The sequence below is a fragment of the Lissotriton vulgaris genome, chromosome 7, assembly GCF_964263255.1.
Source record: "Lissotriton vulgaris chromosome 7, aLisVul1.2, whole genome shotgun sequence".
In the NCBI taxonomy this organism is placed as follows: Eukaryota; Metazoa; Chordata; class Amphibia; order Caudata; family Salamandridae; genus Lissotriton; species Lissotriton vulgaris.
The window spans coordinates 1,027,439,510-1,027,465,711 of record NC_141695.1 but is presented as its reverse complement, the minus strand read 5'-3'; the positions used below and the strand labels follow the sequence as shown (position 1 = coordinate 1,027,465,711).

The following is a 26,202-nucleotide window of genomic DNA, read 5'->3' as shown; positions in this document are numbered from 1 at the left end:
GGCTATGTGATAAGTAACGTGAGAAGTGTAAAGAGTGGTGGTTTAAAATTGTCTTGTATGTATCAAAAAATTATTTATTAGCTGATCATCAAGGACAAAGTAAAAAATGTGTTGATAAACAAGGCCAACTAATTGGATGGTCTTGTACCGATAACATTTAAGTGAAAGTGTGGTTGGTCAACATGTTTCTGCCCAAGTGGTATAGTTAACCAGGCATTCGTCAGGACCTAGAGTGTAAACCCCGGCGGTATGAGCACGCTAAGGCCCACCGGACCGTAGGCCTTGAAAGTGAAAAATTCGTTACTTCACAGACACGAATTTTTCACTTTCAAGGCCTACGGTCGGGTGGGCCTTAGCGTGCTCATACCGCCGGGGTTTACACTCTAGGTCCTGACGAATGCCTGGTTAACTATACCGCTTGGGCAGAAACATGTTGACCAACCACACTTTCACTTAAATGTTATCGGTACAAGACCATCCAATTAGTTGGCCTTGTTTATCGACACATTTTTTACTTTGTCCTTGATGATCAGCTAATAAATAATTTTTTGATACATACAAGACAATTTTAAACCACCACTCTTTACACTTCTCACGTTACTTATCACATAGCCCCTCCATCCTCACAAGACCAGCTCTGCAGTAACTCTGGCGTTGCAGCACACCGGGGTGACATTCGGTCACACCCGGTGGGGCCCGATGATGAAGCAAGTCACCGACCAGGTCGGTGAGTGAGGGCTTTATTAACAAACCAAATGGGCTTGTGTTTGACTCCTTGTGCTCAGTGCAGACCCCCACCCTACCTGCACTAGAACACTCTTTTGTTGTTATTTTCGGGCTTGATTTTATGCCACAATGATCACGGAAAAGCCAACTGTTTTATATAAACAAAAAACATGCACGTACAAAGGCCAACTTCGAAGTCCAGAAAGGTTGCTAGGAAAACCGTGAAGTGGTGTTGAAAACACTTAATGTTATCAATTTAGCTGGCTTGGTCACATGCCATCTGCGGCGCTCCTATGACTCACCTAGCCCAAGGAAGGAATGCGTTGCTCAGTCCTCACAATAGGAGCGCGCAACTCCCTTTCAGCTCGTGCCTCACGCAGCCGTGCAGGCAAAGTCAAAGGGCCGCTCGCTCTGTCAGAAAGTTCTCGATCTGTTGCCAGCCTAGCTCACCCGTGGCTGCTTGCTCCCATTAGAATATAAGACGGCGTTGACTGTACGCTCCTTGTGCTGGTGCCATGAAATTAAAGTGTCAGCTGTGCTTATTCAGAAAGAAGCTTCTCATTAGCTCCTGCTAGACAAAAACCTGACAGAATATCCAAATGTGATGGGGCTTCTTTAATGTTTCATTTGTAGCCTTATAATGTCCAAGGATGGAGGCCATTGGGCACGACCGCATATGACGTAGTCTAAAGTCATACTTTGCTGCATTGACTTTACATTAAAGACCAGTTTGTACTTCACTGTGAGATGTTTCTGAACTTCCATACAACAATGACCAGTTTGTATTTCACTGTGGATGTTTTTTGCTCTTACATAGCCAACCGGGGTAAACATGAATAGGAATAGTAGCCTTAGTGAACTACACCCTGCTGGGGTCAGTGGGTTTCCTTTGGCCTCCCCAATATGGAGAAAACCATGTGTAAATAAGACCCGGACATAGGGGGCCACACTCAGAAGATGCAGGGGATGCTTTCCACACTGCGTTGGAGGAATGGCCTACCCTCCAAAACATCCTACAGGCAATTACAGCATTTTAGTAAGGTGTGGAATCTAAAATAGATACCCTGAAAGAAGACCTAGGCCTTCTGAGGGGTGACTATAGCCACGTAGCAGAACGGGTCTCATTGACGGATAAGGAGCTGGCAGAAATACCCCCGACTTTAACCTTGGCAAACTTGTGGCTTACTACCATGGAAGTGAAAAGTACGAACACTTGAACTGAGGGCTGAGGACGCCGAGAACAGATGGCTCTGAAATAATCTACGGGTGGTCGAACTATCTAAGAAAATTGAAGGTAAGACCATGCTGATTTACCTAAAGCAGTGGATTCAGGAGAAAGTAGTGGTGACAGGCCTTTCTTTCTTCTATGCTTTCGAGTGAGCTCATAGAGTGCCTGCAAAACTGCCACTTCAGGGAGAAGAGACTCCGACAGCTGGAGCTCCTGCATGCAGTAATGTTCCCAGCGAGGCTTAGAGTTGTGAATCCCACAGCAATAGATACTTTAATACCCCACAAGGGGTCTGGCTCTTGGTTGATGAACAACTGCAAACTGGGGCCTGATGGGGACCTCCAGGACCGACAAGCAAGCAGAGCCAGCTCACAGCACAGGGGTGGAACTCGCACCTCAGCGGCTTCATCCAGTGCTGAGACAACACAAGAGAGCAGGAAAGGGATTGCGACAGTGGCCTCACAGAATACCAATGGAATGGGCAGGGTGTCGCCAGCATCCAAGAGGGCAACACCGAACTCTGACTCTAATCACTGCTATAGAATATGACAGGGCTCCGGCTCCCGCCTAGATCTCCCTAGAGGCACTCTCGGAACATCCAACAATATTATTTAAGAAGGGGCTTATATAAGAGTCCCTGAGAGGGAGAAAGGTTGGTCTATAAAGATGGGCACGATGCAATGGCGTATCGAATCTTGAGGAGGCCCCCTGCAGGGTATGTGCAGGGGTCCCCTCCAGACTCAATCTGGAGCTCTCTGGCAAGAAGTGCGGTGCTGAGGGGGCCCCTGGAGGTTGAGTCCCCTCCCCCCGCGCTGCGGGTGCCTGTGTTAGGCATCTGCCACAATGGGAGAGGGGATGTCTTACTTATCTCTCCTGAGTCAGTAATAGCCCCTGTATTATTATACGCTGGGTGAGTGGTACCTCCATGGGGATCGAACCTTGTGCTTTAAAAAGTTTTACCCCCATTTAATGTAGGTCATGGGTGCTCCCGTGAGTGGCTGTAAACAGTATGTTGTATAAGTGTTTGGATGGGGTGGTACTTACCCACTTGACCTGGGGTGCTGTTTGCTTTTTTGTTAACGGGGACAACATGAGTCACAGTTTTGAGACCAATTGGTTCAGGACCTACGATGGGTCATCTTCCTATAGTGGGAGGTTTACCATTGGGCAAGATGACACCGTATCTTACAGAAATAAAATAAATGGATACCCCTGTGACTACAAGGTCCTGTATTGGAATATCAATATCGGGGGCGAGTCATACAATGTCCAAGCATTATAAAGTATTCCCCTATTTGAACAGGTGAGGTATCCACATTGCTCACTTACAAGAGACTCACTTTTTAGTCAAGGAGGGAGTGGCGCTACAAAGTAGATGAGGCTGATGAGGGCTGAAAGCCCGAAACCGGTCCTAGGATGCTTCTTTCCAGTCCAGAGAGGACCTGGCCTGGCAGTTTGGGCTGGACTGTTCCCATTGGGCGCAGGGTCAAGACTGATTTGCATATGGCTGGGTACAACCTGGAATGGCATGGTGAGCAAAAAAACAATGGATATAGGCCCAGATCTCTGTACTGGGGTGAAAGTATGAGATTGTTGTGCATTGTGTCCATCAATTGTTCTTTTTACATTTTTATGCAACACAGAAATCCACAGCGTGGTGGCCCATGTAAAATACTTGGCCCGTACGTTGTTCAACCATAATCCAGTCCTCTTGCAGTTCTTTCCCACCAGGCCACTCAAACTAGAATCCCTAGGCCAGGTGGACTATGGAGAAGATTGCACACTACTTTGTGTACAATGCAGGCACAGCGTCTTTCCCTCAGCTGGAGTGGTACACTTTTAAGACCGTGATTAGGGGCAGTGTATAGCAGCGTCAATGGGAGTCAGGACCACTCTGTTAATGGAGGTAGAGGTGGTTGAACAGGAGTTGAGGGACATAGAAAAACAGAGACCGGAGCACCCTGAAATACAGCAGATCGTAATAGACACCATAGAGAGAGTGGCAGTTGAAAGGCCGTGACGCATTGACTACAGGCATTATATGGCTAGCTAACCTGATAAAGAGAGGCTCATCATAGTTGCAATAGAAGAGGAATAACTTGGACGATATTGGCAGGAAGAAATCCATCAGCACTTTTTTAGTTATTATGCCGGCCTACTTTGGAGTACTGCAGAGCATGACAAAGCAGCAATCTGGGATTTTCCCATGCCCCTACCCCTTCTGTAATCAACAAAGAACAAGTGCCTATACTGATCGTGATTTAGAGATGTTTAGCCACCAGAACAAAGAAAGTTTATCAGAGCTGGGGTGTGCTATTAAATCGCTTTTTATTATATTGTCTAAGTCAAAAAAAGTATATTTGTATCAATCATATACTGTTGAACAGAAACAACATTTTTTTGTAAACACAAAAGAAGTTTTGGACAAAAAACAGTGAAGCATTAAAATCCAACATGCATTCCATATTCAGTCATATCCCAATCATACCTTGCCATTCATACACAAAACACATACAAATACTCAGCACGATTGGATATGAATAAACAAGCACATTGAGTATTAGGTCTGCTGCAATATTACAATTATATATACAATTTATACAGTGAATTTGTACAAGTATAAATCAAATGGATCAACAGAATCAAATGTCACGGTCAAACAAAATATATGAGACAGTTTTTAAACCAATAGTGTGACGTTATGTTCACACTAAAGAAAGAGCAAAAAGGAGCAGACACTGGACATGAAGGGGCCTACGCATTTCGAATCCCTATGGATTGGGAGGGATTCTCATCAGGGCCAGGTAGCTCTGAAAAAAGAAGAAAAATCTATTGTGTACATCTATTAAAAACCAAGAATCTCGAGAGCATAACCACCCACGGTTGCCAATGCTTACCACTGTGGAGAATATCCAAGAAGAGATAACACCTGTGTCAACAACAAAAATAATAATGACATAAATATTAGGAAGTGTTTGTGTAGCCTTCTCTTTTCCGTCATGGAAGAAAGGGGAGCGCATTTACCTTAGATGTATACGATGGCCTCGCTTATATAGATTCAGGTTAGAAAAAGCTGGATAAGGCTGGATGGCCTGAAAAAGATATCGGTCATTTAGTGTCAACCTTGGGTGGGTATGCGTAGGCCCCTTGATGTCCAGTGTCTGCTCCTTTTTGCTCTTTCTTTAGTGTGAACATAACGTCACACTATTGGTTTAAAAACTGTCTCATATATTTTGTTTGACCGTGACATTTGATTCTGTTGATCCATTTGATTTATACTTGTACAAATTCACTGTATAAATTGTATATATAATTGTATATATTGCAGCAGACCTAATACTCAATGCGCTTGTTTATTCATATCCAATCGTGCTGAGTATTTGTATGTGTTTTGTGTATGAATGGCAAGGTATGATTGTGATATGACTGAATATGGAATGCATGTTGGATTTTAATGCTTCACTGTTTTTTGTCCAAAACTTCTTTTGTGTTTACAAAAAAATGTTGTTTCTGTTCAACAGTATATGATTAATACAAATATACTTTTTTTGACTTAGACAATATAATAAAAAGCGATTTAATAGCACACCCCAGCTCTGATAAACTTCCTTTGTTCTGGTGGCTAAACATCTCTAAATCACGATCAGTATAGGCACTTGTTCTTTGTTGATTATTGATTGCGGCTCAGCCTTACTGATTACGAGCCAACCCTAGTTGTTTTCAGGCCTACCCCTTCTGAGCCTCACAATACAGGAAGTGAGAGCATCAGTTAAGGGACTGACACGAGGTAAAACTCCAGGAACCGATGGGCTCCCAGTCTAGCTTTACACCGCCTACGTTGAGGAATTGGCCGCAAAATTAGTGGCACTTTACTCTGCCACCAGAGCAACGGGCTGCTTCCCTGGCTCCACCCAAGAAGCTCTGCTAGTACTTCTCCTAAAGCCTAGTAAACTGCCACATGACTGCAGGGCCTATCTGCCTCTGTAGATGTTGAATCTGGATTTTAAGATATCGAGTAGACTTTTTGCCACTACACTCCACCCGTATATGACTAAACTAATAGACCCTGACCAGGCTGGATTAATCCGGGGCCGAAACGCTGCTATCGCTGCTGGGATCTAATCAATATGATAGTGAGGTGCCATCTGTATTTGATATAGATATAGAAAAGGGTTTTGACAATCTTGAGTGGAGCTTTTTATATGGGGTAATGGAACACATGCATTATTTGGGGTAATGGAATTCATGCAATTGGTAAGAGACTTCATAACATGGGTTTGATGGCTTTACACGGACCCGCTTGCTAGGGTCCATACAGGCCACACAATATCAGAGCGGCATACCGTGGAGAGAAGAATGAGACAGGGATGCCCCTGTCTCTATTAATTTTCACGCTAGCTATGGAACCCCTGGCCAGAACAGAGTCGATATCCAGGTATACGACAGGTGCCTATTGCCATCATATAGCACTCTATACGGATGGTTTGTTGATCTTCATCAGTGATACAGGAGATTATTTGCTAGGAGCTATGGGAATGATGGAGGAGTTTGGTGCCCTTTCAGGCCTTAGTCAACTGGCAGAAATCCAGTGTGTTCCCAACGACAGGGGACCATGACTCGCAGGAGGATTTAGGAACCTTGCAGAGGGAAACTCGTTGCCTATCTTATCTGGCGATTAGGATTTTTTTCATTTGCTTGAAGGGACCACCTATTGGATCGTTGCAAGACAATATGGGTTTCTGGAAGACGCTGTTTTAACAGTAGTGGAGAGAGCAGCAGTACTGAAGACGGTATCGCTTTCTAGACTATTATATCTTTGCAACACTTCCCATTTGGATCCCGAGGGCGTGAATTTCAGAGCTGGATTCCTTGACCACAGCCTTTATTTCGAGATCGGCTAGAAGAGAGTGGCACTATCCACGCTAACCAACCACCGGTGGGTTGACCGTCCTAGACTTTGAGATTTATTGTTTAGCAGGGCAGATCCAATGGTTCACGCAATGATTGGCAGGCGTACGCTGGACGGATGGTGGGGCCTTTTGTCCCAAACCTTGACAGGGTGCTGTTGAAGTTGGGTCATATGAAATTTACGACACCAGAGAGTTCTGAGTAATTGCTGGAACAGATCTCTGGTTGACACACAGTTAAGCACCATACTCACCTTCACCCATGACCATGCTAAAAGTCTTGCCCCACAGTGAACAATAGAGGGGGTGGAGGAATCGATAGAAGCAGGGATGATGAGAGTGGGAGATGTGTTCCAAGAGGGAGAGATTTTTTCCCTTTCAGGATTTCCGTTCAGGATTCAATCTTTCACAGGCCACTTTTTACTTCACAGAGCGATGACAGCGGCCTTTCGCCATCCCTGGCGGACAGGTACGTCAGAACCGAGACATCACAATACATGAGCCTATCAGGGGTCACGATTAATGCGGTCACGTGACTTTACTGAGCCATGCGGGGGGGGGGGGGGACACATGCTACACCCACTAGATATACGCGTACATCCTGGAGACTGGGCAACTATCCTTGAGAGAATACCCAAGGTACCTAGAAATGCCTGATTCAAATTGATTAACTTCCACATATCACATAGGGCGTACCTTACTCCCAGGTGTATTAATAAGTGCTGCCATACAGATGATGCAGCTTGGTGTGGCGAGGTGGGAGCTGAAATTCCACATATGCTCTGGACTTCTCCTCCCAGTAGCTGTCAGTGGTGGGTATCTCTAAGGTGGTAGCTAAAGGCAAGAAAAGAGATCCCCTGCTCCCCAGCCCATTGTCTGTTGGGTTGGTTCCCCCATACCTCTAAAACCAAGGTCACCAGCAAATTCCAGGAATTGGCCTTCCTGCTGGCTGAAAGGGAAATTATGAGGCATTGGAAGACCCCAGGAGGACCCAGAGTAACCACATGGAAGAGGGAACTAGAGAGCTGGGCAGGGCATCAGGAGGGAGTTCTGTTAAGAGAGGCTAGATTAGCGATTGGTTTGATTGAAGTGGCCAGGGGCTAGGAAACTCTAGTCGGCAGTTTAAAGGATCCAGAAAATGCCTCCTCGGAGCTCTCACATCTGAAAGAAACAGGTTAGTGTTAGATTCCTTACCTTAGATTCCTTACCTTAGAATATCCCCAGGCGTCAGACTGTTTATTGTTTAAACAAGTCTTTATTTAGATATAAAACAACATCTTTAAAAGTTTTTCCCAAATCACATTGTGTACAGTTTTGTGAGAAAAGTAGTGTAAAAGAGAAACCCATACAGGCGTAAAAAGCATAAAAAGTAAGAATTTAAACTGTTTTGTAAAACATGACCTGGCGTGTCTCAAACATCTCCCATCGTATTCAATAATAAAATCAAACCATAAAGATACATGCTACAGAATTTCAATTTGTGTTGCGACCCTCCTGGTCGTTGTAGATTCTGTTACAGTACATTATTTAATCTAAAAGGTGGGTGGCAAAGCCATGACAGTTTTCTTTGTGTTAAGGTTGCGATACCCTTGCTGAATAAATTTTGCAAATTTTATATTTAAAACAGTATTGTCCGTGGACAAAGCAGCAATGATGGCATGCCTACAGGTCCGAACCCCCAACCTGATCCATTTTGACTTAAGCATGCACCTGCTTTGAGAATTAAAGGTAGGGCAGATGCAAACCACGTGCAAAATTGTTTCTATCGCTAGCCGACATCCTCTACAGGTTGTATCCTCCTCCGTACGACGCCAAGTGGGTAGATTTTGAAGAAAGCGCCAGTCCCCCATTCTTAGGGCAATGAAACTGCGCTTTAAATGGAGTGAAAATGTGGTGGAAAAATACATAGCTGCAGATACTTGTTTATAAGAGTTGACTACTGCCCAAGAATGGCTGCGTTTCGTGAGGAGGGCTTTGTCAGTAGCGAGAGATATTGATCTCACACATTTTTTTATTGCGTTTTTAAAGGCAGACTGACTAGGATTGAGGCCCCAGAGGTCAGCAGCTGATATCTGGTGGATGTAATCCGTCAAAAGACAGCCAAATGAACTTCCTGGGTTGCTCTCGTTAATTTCTTTCCAAACTAGAAATTCTAGTGTACCAGGTTCAGCCAGTCTTAGTTTGTGGCAGAGCTTGAGGTAGATACCAAGATTATAGGCTTCGTAATTAGTTAACCCAAACTCTAATCTGATCTGTGCAGGGGATGCGGAACTTGGCAGATAGAGTACCTTTTTGTAAATTTTTGTTGTATGTTTATTTAAGGCGGTGTTCATTTTACCTTTAAAGGTCTCTATACCGTATGATAGTGTGAGGCCAATCTTTGCTCTTAGAACTTCTAATAGGGGAGAGAGGGTTGGGCCTGAGAGTTTCTTCGACAGCTTGGACAATGATACCAGGCGTGGCTTTGGCTGCAATCACATTACTCTGCTTTATAAAATTGCCCCTGAAGTCCAAATGGACGCCTAGGTATTTATATGATTGGCCAATGGTGAGGCTTATTTTGTTTAGTGACCAGCCACCACCGCCGTAGCGTTTCTTATCAAACAGAACAATCAGGGTCTTTTTCATATTGATTTCTAGTTGGTAAATAGTCGTATATTGCATCAGTGAGTCAAGAAGCCTTTGTAACCCTACCCTTGTGAGGCTGAACAGGGCCAGGTCATCGACGTATAAAAGATTACATAGTGCTGTGCCTTCTACTTTGGGCGGGTGACTGTTTACTTTGTCTAGGGTGCTTGACAAGTCTGCTATGAAAAGATTGAGGAGAAGGGGGGCCAGCACGCATCCCTGCTTAACTTCCTCTTGAGGTCATGATTTTTCGCGAGAGATGCGTGCCGGACCTTAACTTTACTCGGACCCAGGTACTAGAGTGTAGTTGTATAATAGGGTTCAGGATTTTGTCTGGAATTCCCCACTGCCTCAGTTTTTCCCAGAGTAGCGCCCTGGGAACCCTGTCAAATGCAGCTTTGACGTCGACAAAGCAGCAGAATGCTGTCCTAGATGTTGAAAGGGCTTTGTCGACGATGGTAGAAACCGCTAATAGATTTGTCATGGTTCCTGAGTTGGCAACGAACCCTGATGGATTCAGTGGTATCAGGTTATGGTCCTTTACCCATTGCCCAAGGTCCTCCGGAATAAGCCCTGCGTAAGGTTTCGCCTCTATATCCAACAGGGCAATTAATCTGTATTTTTTAGGGGCAGCGCGTGATCCAGATTTGTAAATGGGGTGAATGATTGCACCACGCCATGAGTCCGGAATTGTTGCTGTCCTCAGAGTGTAGTTGAAAAGGTTTGTTAGCTCCGTGGACCAGAAGGGAATGTCCAAATTAAACAACCTCTGTGGGAGGCCGTTCGGGCCTGGTGCTCCATCTTGTCTCCCTTTTGTCACTGCTTTGATGACTCTTTCTTCGGGTAGTACATATTCCACGGCGGACTCTTGTGCTAGATCAAAAGTAGTGCTCGATGTTACACCAGCGCCAGTGCCATGTGCGCTGGCTGATCCAATATGGCCCGAATGAACTTGTACCTGGAAGTGGACCATTAGATGTGTTGCCCATTCCGCCTCCTGGATGTTTGCTGAGCCAGAATTTGTCAGGTTCGAATTGGTGCGGTTCACGAGAGCCCAGAATTTCCTCGAGTTTTTTTTCTTGCTCTCCCTCACCAATGTGACCCAGTATTGGGATTCCTGCGCCTTTTTCTCTTGGATAATTGCCCTCTTGAATGCTTTTTGAGCTTGTTGGTATATCATGAGGTTGGCGCTATTCCCCGGGAATTTTAAGATTGACCTTGGAGCGATATTTCTCTTTCTCTTTAGAGACTTAGTGTTAGTGGAAACTGTGAGCCCAGCTGGAGGGGTGCGGCTTGAACCCTGCACTGTCGCTGGAAAGCGGCTGATCAGGTGAGAGCAAAACAGCGACCATTTCGCTATCGGGGAGGCGTCTTGATCGAATCTGCCTTTGATAAAGTCCTTGCTTACTGTTAAGATATTCTTACTGTTATTCTCGCTCTATTTGAGACGCTTTAAATTTTCGGAATGTATTCCCTTGTAGGTTGCGGGTGCCGTTTTGTGAAATTCTATCTTTGTGTTAAGAGAAATAACCTGTGGCCTGTGGTTACTTTCAGACCGTGGGTGGATGCAAAACTGTCCAGATTGAATAATAATTCTGAATTGCAGATGGTGAAGTCTAGGTAAGAGTTTTTGCTTCCATTAGACCAGGTCCAATTTGGGGGAGTGTCACCGGTTGACCTTCCATTCATTACCAAATAGCCTGCATTGTAGAATCTCATCACGGAGAGCTCACCCAATTTATTGAGAGCTTGATTCGAAGGTTTAGTTTGGATCATGGCCTCAATGATGTTTGTCAGGGCGGACCCTTCCATGTCTGCAGCTTTCCCCTGAAATAAATTGGTATTGAAGTCCCCCGTGACAATGCAGTCCGAATTGGAATTTCTGTGGCATTGTCATTCATGATTTCACTAAGGCGGGCCAGGTGGTCTTTTTTTGGTACGGGTGCTGGGGTTAATATAAACGTTTATGAGGAAGAGTGAGCGCTGCTTCCTCCACGGGTTAATTTTGACCCCTAGTAAACAGTCTTCTTTAAGTAAAAGTTGGTTGAATAAACCTTTTAGGTTGTTAGAAATATATGTAGACAGACCGCCTTTAGAGTGACCATAGTGGCTGTCCCTTAGTGCTGGCTTCCAAAATTCAATGTAACCTGCGATGGGGCGGCCCTCTGTGGCCCAGGTTTCCTGTAATGTAATTGCTTCGTGTTTGCATAGGAAGGCCAGGGTGTCATCATTAGAGGTATTTTGGTGGAGCCCGCTGATGTTCCATGAGCACAGTGAAAAGGGCAACGACCAGTTCCTGTTGTCTATTTTTAACTGTGATTCTACTGCCGAGTGTGGTTTTCCGGGGGATTTCTGTTTTTCTGCCTGCATCTCGGCCGCGAACGGTCAGTTTGGGTTTTTAGAGGACAGGAGCGCTGGCAGCCACCCCCAGCCTTGGCTTGGATCTGCATGGACGCCATCTTTTTCAAAGGATTTGATTTGGACTTCTGGTCCTGACGCGTTTTTTAGAATGGAGTAGGGCCTCACTTGTACTATTGATTTAGTAATGGTCGGTTGACTGGATCCGGAAAGTTTTGCGTAGCAGTACCCCTGCGCGTCGGTAGGTGTCGTCTGCGGCTCCGCGTCCGTCGTCGGGGTCGCCGGTATGATGTCGTCAGAGTACTTAGACGCTGCCCTCACGCGCTGACGTCGGTTCTTCTTTTTTCCACGCCAGCAAGCGCAGATCCGGGAAGAGCAGTACTCCTAGTCAATTTTTGACTAACTTTTTCGATCTCTTTTGGATCTTCTCGAGTCGATTCTCGACTCCGGTGCCGATAAGGATGCCCGGGTTCAAACCGTGCGACAACTGTAACCGCATGATGTCGGTTACCGACCCCCACCGTCTGTGCCTTTATTGCCTCGTGGCCGACCACGATGACAAGTCATGCCCCGACTGCCGGGACTTGATGTCAAAGGCGAGGCCGGAGCGGTCTTGTAAGCGCCTCGAGATCCGGCAGTCTGCCCGCGCCGCTCAAGGTCCCGGTCCAGGAGGAGGTCGAAGGACCGGTCGCGGGGCCGCAGTCATCACAGCTCGGCGAGTCGACACCACTCGTCGGGCTCCAAGTCCTCAGGTAAGTCAAGGCACAAGAAATCGAAGAAGCGACATCGCTCTTCCGACTCCCCCCCCCCCCGACGCTCGCACGATGCAGCCGGGGGTTAGGGCGACATCGCCCACGCGGCTCTGTCGGAGCTGCAAGCGCCGCGTCTGGCTCCACACCTGCCGGTCCCTGGGCTGCACGTGACGCCGGAAGAGATCAGCGCCTTCCTCGCAGCCATGAGGGCGCGCTTCCCTCCATCGGGCCGCGTCAAGGCGCCTTTGGGCCCCGTCGAGGCACCTGTGAGCCCCGTCGAGGCGCCTTTGGGCCCTACGGGTCAGGTCTGGGAGCTCAAGTGGGCCGGTGTCTCTGGCCTCTGAGCCATCCGGTGCTTCGGCCCTGGTGCCGTTGACGACTTTGGCCCCGCCGCCGCAGGGTTCCTCAGGATCCAGGCCTGGATCCGTGACGCCGCCGATCGACCTCACAACTCCGCCGTCACCAAGGGTGTCGCCCCCGATGCCGTCCTCAGACGACGACGCCCCCGATCCCCACCCCGGTCCGAGTCTGGAGTCGGACCGGCGCCGTCTTCGACGCCGATTGGTGAGCTCTTCACCGACCTCCCGGCTCCATCCTTTATTCCTGTCTTTCAGGAGATGGATTACGGGGAGGATTGGGAGGGGTCTGAGGACCCTCTGGCACTGGATTGCCAGTCGAATCAGGACTGGGAAGTTGAGCTAGGGAAGGCCAGTGGTCTGGACACTTCGCCCAGCACTGGATTTGTCTCCCCTCCTACCGTGGCTACGGAGGAGGGGGCTGCTTATAGTGTGGTGTTGACAAGGGCTGCCAAGGCCTTGGCTCTTGAGCTCCCTGTCGCGGCCGTGAGGACTAACCTCCTCACTGAGGTGCTCAAATCGCAGGCAAGCTTCGCAGAGCCTCTCCTGCCGTTTAACGAAGCCCTCTCCGACGTTCTGTTGGGCACCTGGTCTAAGCCCACTACAAGCCTTCCTGTATTTCGGAACGTGGCCCGACGCCACCACCCAGCTCCGAGTGACCCTTGCTTTCTGTCCACCCACCCCACCCCTGAGAGCCTGGCTATCCAGGCCTCTAATTCCCAGACCGCATTCCCAACTGCCCCGCCGGATCGGGAATCCAAAAGTTATGACCAGTTTGGTAAAATGCTGTTCTCCTCACTCAGTTTGGGACTGCGGTCTGTCAACAACGCTTGCCTTTTGGGCCGTTAAACCCACTCTCTGAGGGACATGGTTGCGGACGTGCTGCCGCAGTGCCCGGCGGAGGACCGGGCAAAGCTTGCTCAATCCTTGCGTAAGTGTGGGATGCAGCGCCTTACTCCATACGATGTGGACTGGATACCACGGACTCGCTAGATAGAGCAATTTCCTTTACGGTGGCGGTTCGTCGCCACGCCTGGCTCAGGTCCGCCAACTTCTCGGCTGATGTCCAGGCCACACTCATGGACATGTCGTTCGATGGCAGTCGCCTTTTTGGCGACAAGGCAAACAGTGTGCTTGAGCGTTTCAAGGACTCCAGGGCTACGGCCAAGTCCTTGGGCTTGTCGGGCCAGCACCAGCAAACTCCTGCCTTTCGTGGCCAGGGGAGGGGCGCCCCTTCACGTCCTGCCAGCCACAGGCCACAAAACCAACCTCAGCGTGATGGTGGATTCGCCGTGGCGGTGCCAGGGGACAACGGCAAGCCAGTCCACATCCCCCCCTGCAGCATCTGCCTCAAAGCCCTCCTAGTCCGTGCTTTCAAGCCCACTCGACACCAGTGGGGGTCAGGGTGTGCCATCACCTACTCCACTGGCCCGCCATCACATCGGACAGGTGGGTGCTGCAAATCGTCAGAAGGGGCTACTCCCTCCCCTTCAAGGTGACCCCTCCAGCCATGCCACCGCAGTACCACCACATGTCGGGGGATCACTTGCAACTTCTGCAGGAGGAAGTTATGGCCCTCTTGGCCAAGGGGGACCATCGAGCGCGTTCCTGGGCCAGAAGTTGGACGTGCTTGCTACTCACACTACTTTCTGGTACCCAAGAATGGCAAAGGAGGCCTACACCCTATCTTGGACCTCCAGAGCGTCAACTATTCCACCGGAAGGAGAAGTTCAAGATGCAGACCTTAGCTCAGGTCCTAGCTGCCCTAAATCCTGGAGACTGGATGGTAACTTTGGACTTGCAGGACGCATATTTCCATATTCCCGTCCTGCCGGCCCACCGGCGTTACCTGCGGTTCACGGTAGGCCACGAGCACTTTTAGCTTACCGTGCTCCCCTTTGGCCTTACCAGCGCCCCTCTGGCGTTCACGAAAGTGATGGCGGTGGTCGCAGCTCATCAGTACAGATCAGGGCTGTCAGTCTTCCCCTATCTCAACGACTGGCTGTTGAAGGCTGGCTCGCCCCAGACAGTTGTCAGCCACCTCCAGACTAAGGCCAACCTCCAGCACCTGCTGGAGTGCTCCATCAATGTGCCGAAGTCACACCTGTGCCCCTCTCAGAAGCTCCTCTTCATCGGAGCAGTTCTGGACTCGGCGCAGATTTGGGTTTATCCTTCCGAACAGCGGGATCGGGATATTCAGGCTCTGATTCCGATCTTTCAGCCTTTATCCCGAGTCTCGGTCAGGTTGATGCTGTGGCTTCTGGGGCTGATGGCCTCCTGCATCCTTCTGTTGCATCACCCCAGGTGGCGGATGCGGGCTCTGAAGTGACACCTAAAGTTTCAGTGGGCCCAGCATCAGGGCAACTTGTCCAACCATGTCTTGATCTCGGAGGGCGCTGCAAGACAGTTGCAGTGGTGGCTCACGACCCGCGATTGGGTGAGCGGCAGACCCCTCTCCCTATCCCAACCGGAGCACGTAGTTGTGACGGACGCGTCCCTCGTGGGCTGGGGGGGCCACATGGGAGAGGTGGAGATCAGAGGCCTCTGGTTTCAGGCGGAGTCCCGGCTCCATATCAACCTTCTGGAGCTGCGGCGATCCGACTTGCACTGAAGGCATTCCTCTCCTCTGTTCGGGGGAGTGTAGTGCAGGTGCTCACGGACAACACCACCGCCATGTGGTACTCCAACAAACAGGGTGAGGTGGGGTCATGGACCCTTTGTCAGGAGGCTCTGCGCCTCTAGCAATGGCTGGAACGCCACGGCGTCACCCTGGTGTTTCAACACCTGGCAGGTTCTCTGAACGCCAGGGCGAACAAACTCAGCCGCCTTGCATGATGGATCACGAATGGCATCTGAACTCTGATGGGGCGCAAGGTCTCTTTCAGCAGTGGGGAGAGCCTTGGTTAGATCTATTCGCCACCGAAGAGAATGCGCAATGTCATCAGTTCTGCGCGTTGGGAATTTCCAAGGCGGCACTCGCTCGGATACGCTTTTCGTCGCAAGTGGAGCTGCGATCTGTTGTACGCCTTTCTGCCTATACCACTTCTGCCCAGAGTGCTGAAGAAGATAAGGCTTGACCAGGCCCAAGTCATCCTTGTGGCTCCGGACTGGGCACGAAGGTACTGGTATCCCGAGCTACTCAGCATGTCAGTTGATCCCCCGATTCGTTTGCCTCTTCGGGAGGACCTTCTGTCGCAGCAGCAGGGGACGGTCCTCCACCCGGACCTGCACAGTCTCCACCTATATGCGTGGAGATTGAGCGACGACAGTTGAGGCCATTTGACTTGCCTCCTGAAGTCTGTGATGTGATTCTGGCAGCCATGTGTCCCTCCACAAAATCGGTAAACGCCTGCAGGTGGAACAAATGTGTGGCATGGTGCACAGCAAAGGCCTTGGATCCACTCTCTCTGCCCCCCTTTCAGAGGTTCTCCTCTTCCTTCTTTCTCTTGCCCAGCAGGGCTCCGCTCTGGGCACTATCAAAGGCTACCTCTCGGCCATTTCCGCCTTCTTAAGGCTTCCTGATCAGTCTTCTCTTTTCAAGTCCCATCGTAAATCGATTCTTAAAAGGCATCACACACATGTTCCCTCCTGTTCCTTTCGTGATGCCTCATTGGGACTTGAACCTTGTTCTAACCTATCTGATGTGCGCTCCTTTCGAGCCACTTCACAATTGCCCTCTTCGTCTTGTAACTCTTAAGACTGCATTCCTGGTTGCCATCACCTCTGCCAGGAGGGTAAGTGAGCTCCAGGCTCTGTCTTCTAAGCCTCCTTTCCTTTCTGTCCATCCGGACAAAGTTGTTTTACGAACGCGTCCTTCTTTCCTGCCCAAGGTGGTTACGGCCTTTCGCATCGGACAGTCCATCACCCTGCCCACCTTCTTTCCACCTCTGCATCCCTCGAAAGAGGAAGAGAGGCTCCACCGTCTGGACCCAAAAGGTGCGCTCTCCTTCTACCTTGATCTCGCACGCCAGTTCTGGGTGAACGACCAGCTCTTTGTTGGTTCAATGGACGCGAAGAAGGGACGGGCGGTGCACAAAAAGGCCATCTCTTGGTGAATCGTGTTGTGCATTAAGGTCTGTTACTCCTTGGCTAAAAAGGAGCCCCCTGTTGGGCTGAGGGCCCATTCCACTCTGGCCACGGCGGCTACTACTCCCCAGGGGCGGGGAGTCCCCTTGCAGGACATCTGTCAGGCAGCTACGTGGGCCTCGCTGCACACGTTTGCTAGACACTACTGCCTGGACAGCCAAGTCCGGCGAGATGGCTTTTTTGGCCGTTCCGTTCTCCAGGACTTTCTGGTGTGATCTTGGTTCGCAGACCCACCTCCCGGGTTGGTATTGCTGGGGTATCTATTCTAAGGTAAGGAATCTAACACTAACCTGTTTCTTTCAGGTTCACAAGTTACTTACCTTCGAAGGTAACAGTAGTTAGTGTTAGATTCCTTACCGCCCCACCCATCCTCCCCGTTCTGCGAACCGATATCTAGGGTTAAGGAAACCCCTTTCAGGGCCCTAGTTTCTTGGCACCAGTGTCGGTCTCTGGCATGGCTCTGCGTTCCTGGTGTGGAAAGCTATGTACAATAACTGACGTGCGTGAGGCTGGCGTCTAAGTACTCAGATGTCATCCCGGCAACCACAACGCCGACAACAGACGCGGAGCCGCAGACAACGCCTACCGATGCACAGGGGTACTGCTACACAAAACTTTCCGGAACCAGTCTGACGCCTGGTGATATTCTAAGGTAAGGAATCTAACACTAACTACTTTTTCTTACAGATATATCGTTACCGAAGGTAAGTAACTTGTGCTTTGGGGCTCACAGGGTTCACCAATGAGAGTTATAGGTCCAGTCAGTGGTTCAACCCCAGACCAGGGCTGCCTGAATTAGAGACATTGTTACAGCAACAGGAAAATACACAGTTGTGACTCAGGGAGGAGTTTACAGTTATTTTATAAAGGGTGGGTAGGAGACAACGCACTTTCGCTCGTAATAATGACTCTGGAATGTTATGTTCAAAGAGTAAAGTCTGTGGAATTTGAAATGCTTGACAATATAAAACGAACAAAAAATTCTAACCACCCAATCTGATGCGGTTTCCAAGTGTAAGCAAACGCCGTTTGAAACAGGATCAGATGCAAATTATTAACATGGAAATATTCGCAAAACATTGCAGTGTGCTATGTATGTAATGTTTTCCTCTGAAACCTCTCACAACCAAATAATTGCATTTGAGTCCAAGATCTGCAAATCGACTACTACCACCAGTTGTCTGGGCCAACGAGAAGGAGAGGGATCTGGTGCTTTACATTTCAAATGGTAATGAAGAGAAAAGCCCTAGGTAGGGTTTGATCGTGATTTGGCCAGAGAAGGATTTCACTAGGTTGAAACTTCACTAAAAAACAAAGAAAAAAGTTGCTTAACAATTTGATTTTTAAATTTTGCCTGCAGCCTGCTTTAGTTGTCTGTTGTCAATAACCTCTTGTCTACATCACATAGTGGGCAATAGGTCAGCCCTCTTGTGATTGGATGGGTCTCGTCTATCCCAGGTCAGTGCTCCTTATTTTTCTGCATATCCTTGTTTTTTTGTCCCGCACCTAGAGCACAGCTTTTATTTCGAAAGATTTAGATTGGATCAATTGTATCCTTCCACCCTAACATCAGGCATCCACATTGCATTTGAATTTTCAAACTCCATGAAAGTGCGTGGATTTCATCACTCATCAGTGTGTCTCGTACAGTACTGCAGTTTTACACCTCAAGGTGAGCTGTTATTTCCCCCTTCGTTGTTTTTTTTCTTTCAGATTTTTAAAATTGCTTTTGCAAGAGCCTGGGAGCCACACAAGTCCACTGAATCGCACCCTTCCTTTTCGTTACTCTGCTACTCCACTTCCCAATGCCTGGTTTATATAAATATATATATTTTATTTTTCCTTAAATATATTTTTGCAGGAGCCCAGAACAGTGCTCCTAAGGCCACTCGCTACTCTGCTTAAATTGCAATCCCAAATTTCTTAATTTACTGTTCCAAAAAGTCAAATCTTCCTTCTTGGAACAGCAGATTAATAATAAAGTTTCACAAAAACAAACGAATTCCAAGATGGTCTCCATGTGTGACCACACATCAGTGGCCATTTTAAACCTATTATTGTTATTCTTTAAAAAAAATCCAAGATGGTTGATCATTTTGCAGGTGGGGTTGGGGGGTGAAGTACCACTAAAGCGGACCGTTCTGCACCTACATTTGGAAGGTGACACCTACTGGCTTTTTTTCCTTTTGTAAACCTTGTCCCCTGCTGATCATATGCTCTCAAATTTTAAAATTGTTATAGTCTATAACTGATTACATTGAAGATTTAGGGTTAAAAATTCTCAATATAACCATAAATACCTTTTGGTTCTTTGTCAACAGTATCTTCAATAATTTAGTAAGGACTACAATAAAAATTAACAGGAAAAAAGGGTTGTTTAATCAAGTTAACGAAGTAACCATGAAGGGCTATGTTGCACAGATGTTTGCAGTACAGCAAAACCTGTCGCGATAATGCTAGTTTCATACATAATAATCGGAGTTAACCATTGTCTCTCCAAAATTAGTACAAGAATTTCAGAATCCTTTGATAAATCGGACGGTGAGCTAATAAGTGACTGGTTTGTCATAGCTTCATTTTGTAATGCCTCTTGAAATGTGCAATATAGCCTTTGTAGCATTCTTATTGACTCTATTTTGTTGCACAAAAAAAAACTTGCAATATATGTAAACCACTACCGATGTGTGCCAGCTATGGAGTTATAAGCTGGCCAGGTGAAAACACCGAGGCCTGAAGCTTGGAGAACAATTTCCATAAGCATATTTTAGGAGAACCTACTTCTATGCTTGAAAGTTTCTTCTTCGACCGAAGTTGTGGGCTAAACTTGGTAAGAATGTTAGCACAAATGCTGTCTTGCATTGAATTATGTTCCTGAACCTCAAAGGAAGTATTCACGAAGATTGGTGACTTGGATTGCTTTCTGACAGAGGTGTAGTGTATGAATTGTTGGTGCTCTGTCTGCATGAACTTTGGTTGAATCCCAGTACTTATTCATACATAAAAAATGGCATCGGAAGCTGTAAAAAAAAAAACAGTGCCATTTGGTTAAATAGGTACACCAATATATGCAACTGAAAACGGAGTGAAAGTTGCCCAGATTTGCTTAACTGCTTGTAAATTTTAAACTTTGGCACTCGTCTACGAAGGCCCTGTGTGTAAGTCGGAAGTGGTACAGATAAATGTGATGTTCGAACTTTCACAGACCCTTCTTTTTTCATTAATTTGACCGTCGCCTACATGAAATCTGGAAATAGTATCAATTCAATGTAAATGTGATTGATGTAGTTTACTAACAACTGTAAGTCCAAGCATGCTCAGAAGTACACCTACTTATACCTCAGTTACTCGTTTTTTTATCACACAAATGGATACTTTTAGAATTTACTGTGAATTCCGTAATGCTACCAGTGCATATGGATATGCCTTACTAATTTGACTTTGAATTGTCCTTAAAATAGAAAGATTGCATTCGTACGTTTTTCGTTCATTTCGAAAACGTCTTTCCAGTTGGAGAAATCCATTTCCCTACCACCAAAAGCCAGCTAAGCGTATATTTTTAGCTTATTGTAAGTGCCAACTGGGGCCACAATAATCAGAAGATCAGTGTTTGTAAATCAGGACTTGTCATTGGCAAAAGCAAGTTGAGGTTTGTAAACATCCAAGCATTACTTTGGTAAAAAAGTTTAAAAAGAAAATCTGCCAACTTTGCCATCGTATCTACTGGACGAGAACGCAGTGGTAAAGATGGGGACTTCACATATTCGGATGCGAGTTCTTTCTTCCTTTTTTTAAAACAAAACCCCTACATTACTGAAAAACAACATAACGGATACATACGTTTTTTTTCTAACAATTGTGTAATTTAAAAAATATTTTTACACTTGTAGTGACCTGTATCACCCCTCAAATTGATGCAACTTGTGGAATCTTTGAAATGGTCCCAACCTGTAATGTACTTTAGCGGAATGATTGTATTTTAGATTTCTGATATTCTCATTGAGTATCTTGATGGTAATCGTTTTGTATACAATGTTTGTGTGACAAGAAGCAAGACATGGTATAATAATCCGAAACGCAGACACAGGTATTATCTAATGTAATTTATAAAATCCACACAACAAATTTCAAAGCTACCGAGTAAGTTTAACTTTGTTTTTTCCATGTTTATCCTCAGTATACGTTGTAGAAGAGCGCAGAAGAGATGAATCCGGAGAAGGTGCCTGTCTAACCGCCTGCTGGACAGCGCTCTGTTGCTGCTGCCTCTGGGACATGCTAACATGAGTACTGACCGAGCCCTGCACGCCAATACCTCGTCAATCTACAGTCCTATGCATCCAGATCTGATTTTTGTTAATGTTGTCTTTCTACTGCTGTTAATTAGAGCTTTTTGCCAAGACAACATCACTTGTATTGGTTATCTTTAAATGTGTGATGGTACATGCCTCTCCTGATTGAGGCCATCACTTTTTTAAAGTATTTTTCATAGCTTTTTGTTGTAAGAGAATGTGCTGAATAATTTATGATGAAAGGTTTCTGAAGAAAAAAAAATATTTATCCCTTTAACGTACTTTCTTAAACTTAAATTTGCAGTAATACTTTGTTCATTGGCCAATGCTTAGATAGAAAAGTAGTCACAGTAAGCTGTAACTGTTTTATTTTATTTATTACGTTTCATTAAGATTAATAAAATTCGAAATTTGTCATCTTGTGAGTAAGCCAAATGCTTTGCTGCAGAATTTAAATTGTATAAAAGTGATCATGTTGTAGTACTTTCCAGTACTGTAGAGGCGGCACCTACTCCAGGTGGTGAGCGTTTCAAGAGCTGACAAATGGCCATTAATAAGGCCCACCGAAGCAATAATACGAGACTGCAGGCCACCATGTTCCAGAACGGTGATCAGATTTTTGGTTTATGAAAGGTACTGGTAGGACTGATCTTCCTGTGCCTAAATGCTGGTTGATCTGGGATACATTTTCATTGTTATTGCAGAACATGAAGGAGTTAAACATTTAGCATTGATGCAGCATTTAATGACTGTATTGCTTCATGCTTTGACTAGGGAGAGATACGAACATTTCTTTAAATGTAATTGAGACAAAAGATTTTAGGACCATGGGTTAATCAAGGAATGGACTATTTCCATCTAGTATAGAAAGCTGGTAATAGTGATGTCTTTGTATGTGTAATCACGATAGCCAGTTTCAGAGAGACAGGAAGAAAGTGATGTTATTGGTTTGCCTTTCCTCCAAATCATGTTTGGAATGAGTATTACAAAATTCATTTAGCATTAGTAGTCGTTTTCTATGCTACAGGTACTTTGCTAGATGGAATAGTAGTAGTGTATCTACTGGAAGATCCTATTGCTTATTTAGGTAGGTGGTGATCTCTGTACCTTCAGTGGAATCACTGCTGCTGAAGACATTGAAGCTTTGCTATGCGGGCAAAATGTTTAATGTGCCCACTTGGCAAAGTTTTTTGTTTTTCAAAACTCCGAAAGCTGGAGTTTGTTATTGGAGAAACAAAAAAAGTGCTCCTGGTGTGCCAGGAGAATTCTTCTAGCACATGGGGTTAATTTCTTTGATATCGTGTTTGGAACCACCAGGCTTTCCCTAGTCGTTGGGAATAGGAAACATGAGTTATCAGAGGTGCATTGACGAAAGGTCCAGTGGTGGTACAGCCATCAGTTAGAGGTTTCTACTAGCAAAATCGAAACATATTTGCCCTGACCCTAAACAGTTTAACAGATGGCGTATACTCTGAACTTTAAATGAGCCCTTAAGCCCATTCTCCCAAAGTGAAATGTAAACTTCTTAAGACTCTGCTTGCCTTACCATACCTAAAGCCGGTGTGTGTTGCACCACTTTTTATAACAACATACTTGGAGGTGATCTCTCATGCAGTTTTTCTTCAGCCCTTGAAGAGTTTACTTACACCTTACACCAAATGCCAGAGTACTTCCTCATTACTCCCCCACATGAGGGCACCAAACTATTCATCTCCTCCAACATCCTGTGTAGCAATTTTTCACATACAGGAATTGCCATATTGAGAGAAAGCATGAAAAAAAAACAGGAGAACGACTTCTGTACTGGGGGTGGCACTTAAACTACTACATGCTGCATGAAAAATGTTTTACTATATGGAGGCAATCTTGCTGATTCATTATACATTTATGACGTTGTTTTCCACAAACTTTGGGGTTGTAATGTATTAAGAAACAAATTAAGAAGGTTGTGGTAGTAAACCACTAGTTCTATAGTGTGGTAAATGGATTTCAGTATAGCTTCTTAGAAGTTGAAGCAGAGACTCTGGAAAGTTTCTGTGGAAAATCAGATCCCATTACCCAACATCACTCAAACATCAAGAACGAAAAGACGTCCAAAACGTGTGACCTTAAATCAAGGCGTGGGTGATAGGAACAACAGCAATGGCATGGTAACAAGAAAAAGATAAGCCAATTACGCAAAGTTACACCTTCAATTAGTCAGTGCTGAAGGTGAATTATTAACACATTTTTGAACTTTGAATCTCATATTTACTTTTAGAAAGCAGGTGAAATGTTTGAAATAACTGAGCCAGCGATACCTTATCAACAGGTTTTCAACTGGTGTACATTGCAGTGACCCACTAACAACGCCTTTGGGCATCGAACATGAACAAAGACCTTCAAATCTATGGAAGCTCTGAACTTGTACAGTGCAAAGTTAGTGCCATTATGTTGATGCCTTCAGTGGGTTCCCACTGCCAGAAACCTGTGTGTCAATTGAACAGTGCAGCCTTGATTTTCTCATTGCAGGTTTTAGAAGTTGGTCATCTCGAAGCTATGTGGTGGCTGAAAGGTACAACACAAAACTGTAAAGTGGTTGACACGATTTTAATTCAAGGGATTGTATCTTGACAAAACGAGTGGTGGACGTTACCTTTCAGTAGAGGTTTTGCAGCTAAAGTAGATTTGGTGTGCCGAGGCATGTTTTGGTTCGGCATTAGAGAAAAAGGGAGGGATGAGTTTGGATGTTTTAAGTGCATCATTTGAAATATATTTTAATTTGATATGTAAAATGTGGCTTGCTTTTATCAGACTTTAGCTCATATTTACTAACATTTTGCACTGGTTTGCATATTTTTTGTGATGCACACCTGTTACATTGGGATTTATTTTTGTGCTACAAAGCATCCCTAACGTAACAACCTGCGTTAATGGGGCATTCCATGAGTGGCACTGAAAAAGTAGACAAATATTTGTATTGAAAACGTACATCTCCTCAAGGCAGGTGTAAAGGTGAGAAGTTTTATTTCCCCCAAAACCTTTCTATGTTTGCATGCGTGCTATAATGCACAGGAACAAACTTTTCCACATTTTTCTGACTCTCTAAGCATAGTATTTTGTACTGTATGGGTACCCTTCCAGTAAAAAAACCTACTAGATAATATGTACATGCCTTTGCACTTATATGCAAGAGCATTTGTGACGCAAGGCCCCAAAAATTATACCATGGCAAGAGGAGAGAAACAGCACTATACGTAGATAGGGCACTGTACTACTCTCTCCCTTTGATGCACCAAATCTTTATAAATTTGGTCCATAGTATAAAAGTGTAAATAACATATATTATATTTGTCTTCTGCTTTCCAAAGATTGCTACTAAGCCTCAAAGAGGGTGTGGTAAAGGGCCCAAGTATTTTGTGGGAAAGGGGTTACCAGACCACATGCACACTTTGTCACTCTTTACTTATTTCTTCAGGTATTTCATCCTCCCTCTCCAGTCCGCCCCACCCTGCCCCACAAACTGCCTTGTGTTGTCATGGTGGTCGCCATTCTGTCATCATGTCCCGTTGTGCATGTCCAAAATGGAGTGGGCCCTTCCGTCCAATCGATCACTCCCCATAGAGGGTGGCTTTCTCACCTAGCTCGGCAAGAACTTGGTAGATACCAGCAAAGTAAGTGCTTTCTTGTTTAACTAAGACATGTTGGGAACTTCTGAAAACAATGATCTGATAGACATCTAGCTGCAGATTCCTTTTCTTAGAATCCTCCCCAGGCACCGGACTGGATCCAGAAATTTTTTCAGCAGCTCCGCTACGTGTCGGTAGAGGGCATCGAGTGACTCCTTAGCAACATTGTCTTCCGAATTTGACATCAACGGAGTCCATATAAGTCCCCCACCCTCGAAGTCAATTCCTTCTTTTCCGCGCTAGCAACGCAAATCTGAACTGCATTTCCTTGTACAGTTTTTCGGCCTACTTGTATTTTTTTGTCCATGGGGTAGTGTCTTTTTTTCTACCCTTTTTCAATGTCTTCGGGATTCAAACCTTGTGAGTCCTGTGGATGATAAATGCCCTCCACAGACCCTCACTCGGTTTGTATGTGGTGTCAGGGTGAGCACCATTACTCAGACAAGTGCAACTCTTGTCAGCCCCGACATAAGGAGTGAAGAGAACATTGTATGAAGCTCATTGCGGCTCTGGTGTCAGTCATCAAAGTCTTTACGTCTACCTCGTTCCCCTGCCCTCTCCACAGACTGACCGCACGACCGCTCTAGGAGCCGTTCCCGCAGGCGTCATTCTCGATCGACATTTGGAGGTAAGTCTCTACGTAGGCGGTTGAAGTCATGGCGCTCTCCGCCTTTGACACCTACCGCTGGTCCCTGCTCTTCTGTTGAAGCTTCAGGTCATGAATTTGCTGTGTGATTCCCCACTTATCCTGGGGCTAGGGCTGGGGCAACTTTGAGCCAGATGAGAAAATATTATCAATCTCTTCCTTCTATTTTTGGATCCTCACCATCCTCTGGAGCACCCTTGTGCCCCAAGGAGGTACATGAGGTCATACCTGGCTCCCCGCCGGCGGATTCTCCCTCCGCTTCTGGTTTCTGAAACCATAGTGATGTCAGTGCACAGCCCATCAAAGCTACCACCTTCGGTGCCTGATTCTGGTTTGCTGACTCCAGCGCCAGGCTCTTGTCTGCTGGTTCTAATAGTGGTGCCATCTACATCGCTCCTTCAGATGTCAAGGCGTCACCTTCTCTGCGTCTACCTGCTTCGGTTACGGCGCCCGATGTGGGGCGTGGCCCTGACTCTTCCTCTGCTCTGCGGAGCCCTTCCACTGGTTTCTCCTTCTGTGGAGCATGGTTGGGATAGTAATAAGGAAGGTGTGGTGTGTCCC

General features: G+C 46.2%; 1 protein-coding gene across 1 annotated transcript in view; it reads left to right on the top strand.

Annotated features, from left to right (window-relative positions):
• LOC147702875 (cysteine-rich transmembrane module-containing protein 1-like) overlaps positions 1 to 21,744 on the top strand; it is a 225,195-nt gene extending 203,451 nt beyond the window's left edge. Inside the window, exon 4 of the mRNA XM_086931458.1 lies at positions 21,216 to 21,744. Within this exon, the coding sequence (XP_086787584.1) occupies positions 21,216 to 21,322 (107 nt within the window). The 3' untranslated portion in view covers positions 21,323 to 21,744. The remainder of the gene's footprint in view (positions 1 to 21,215) is intronic.
• Positions 21,745 to 26,202: the final 4,458 nt, after the last annotated feature.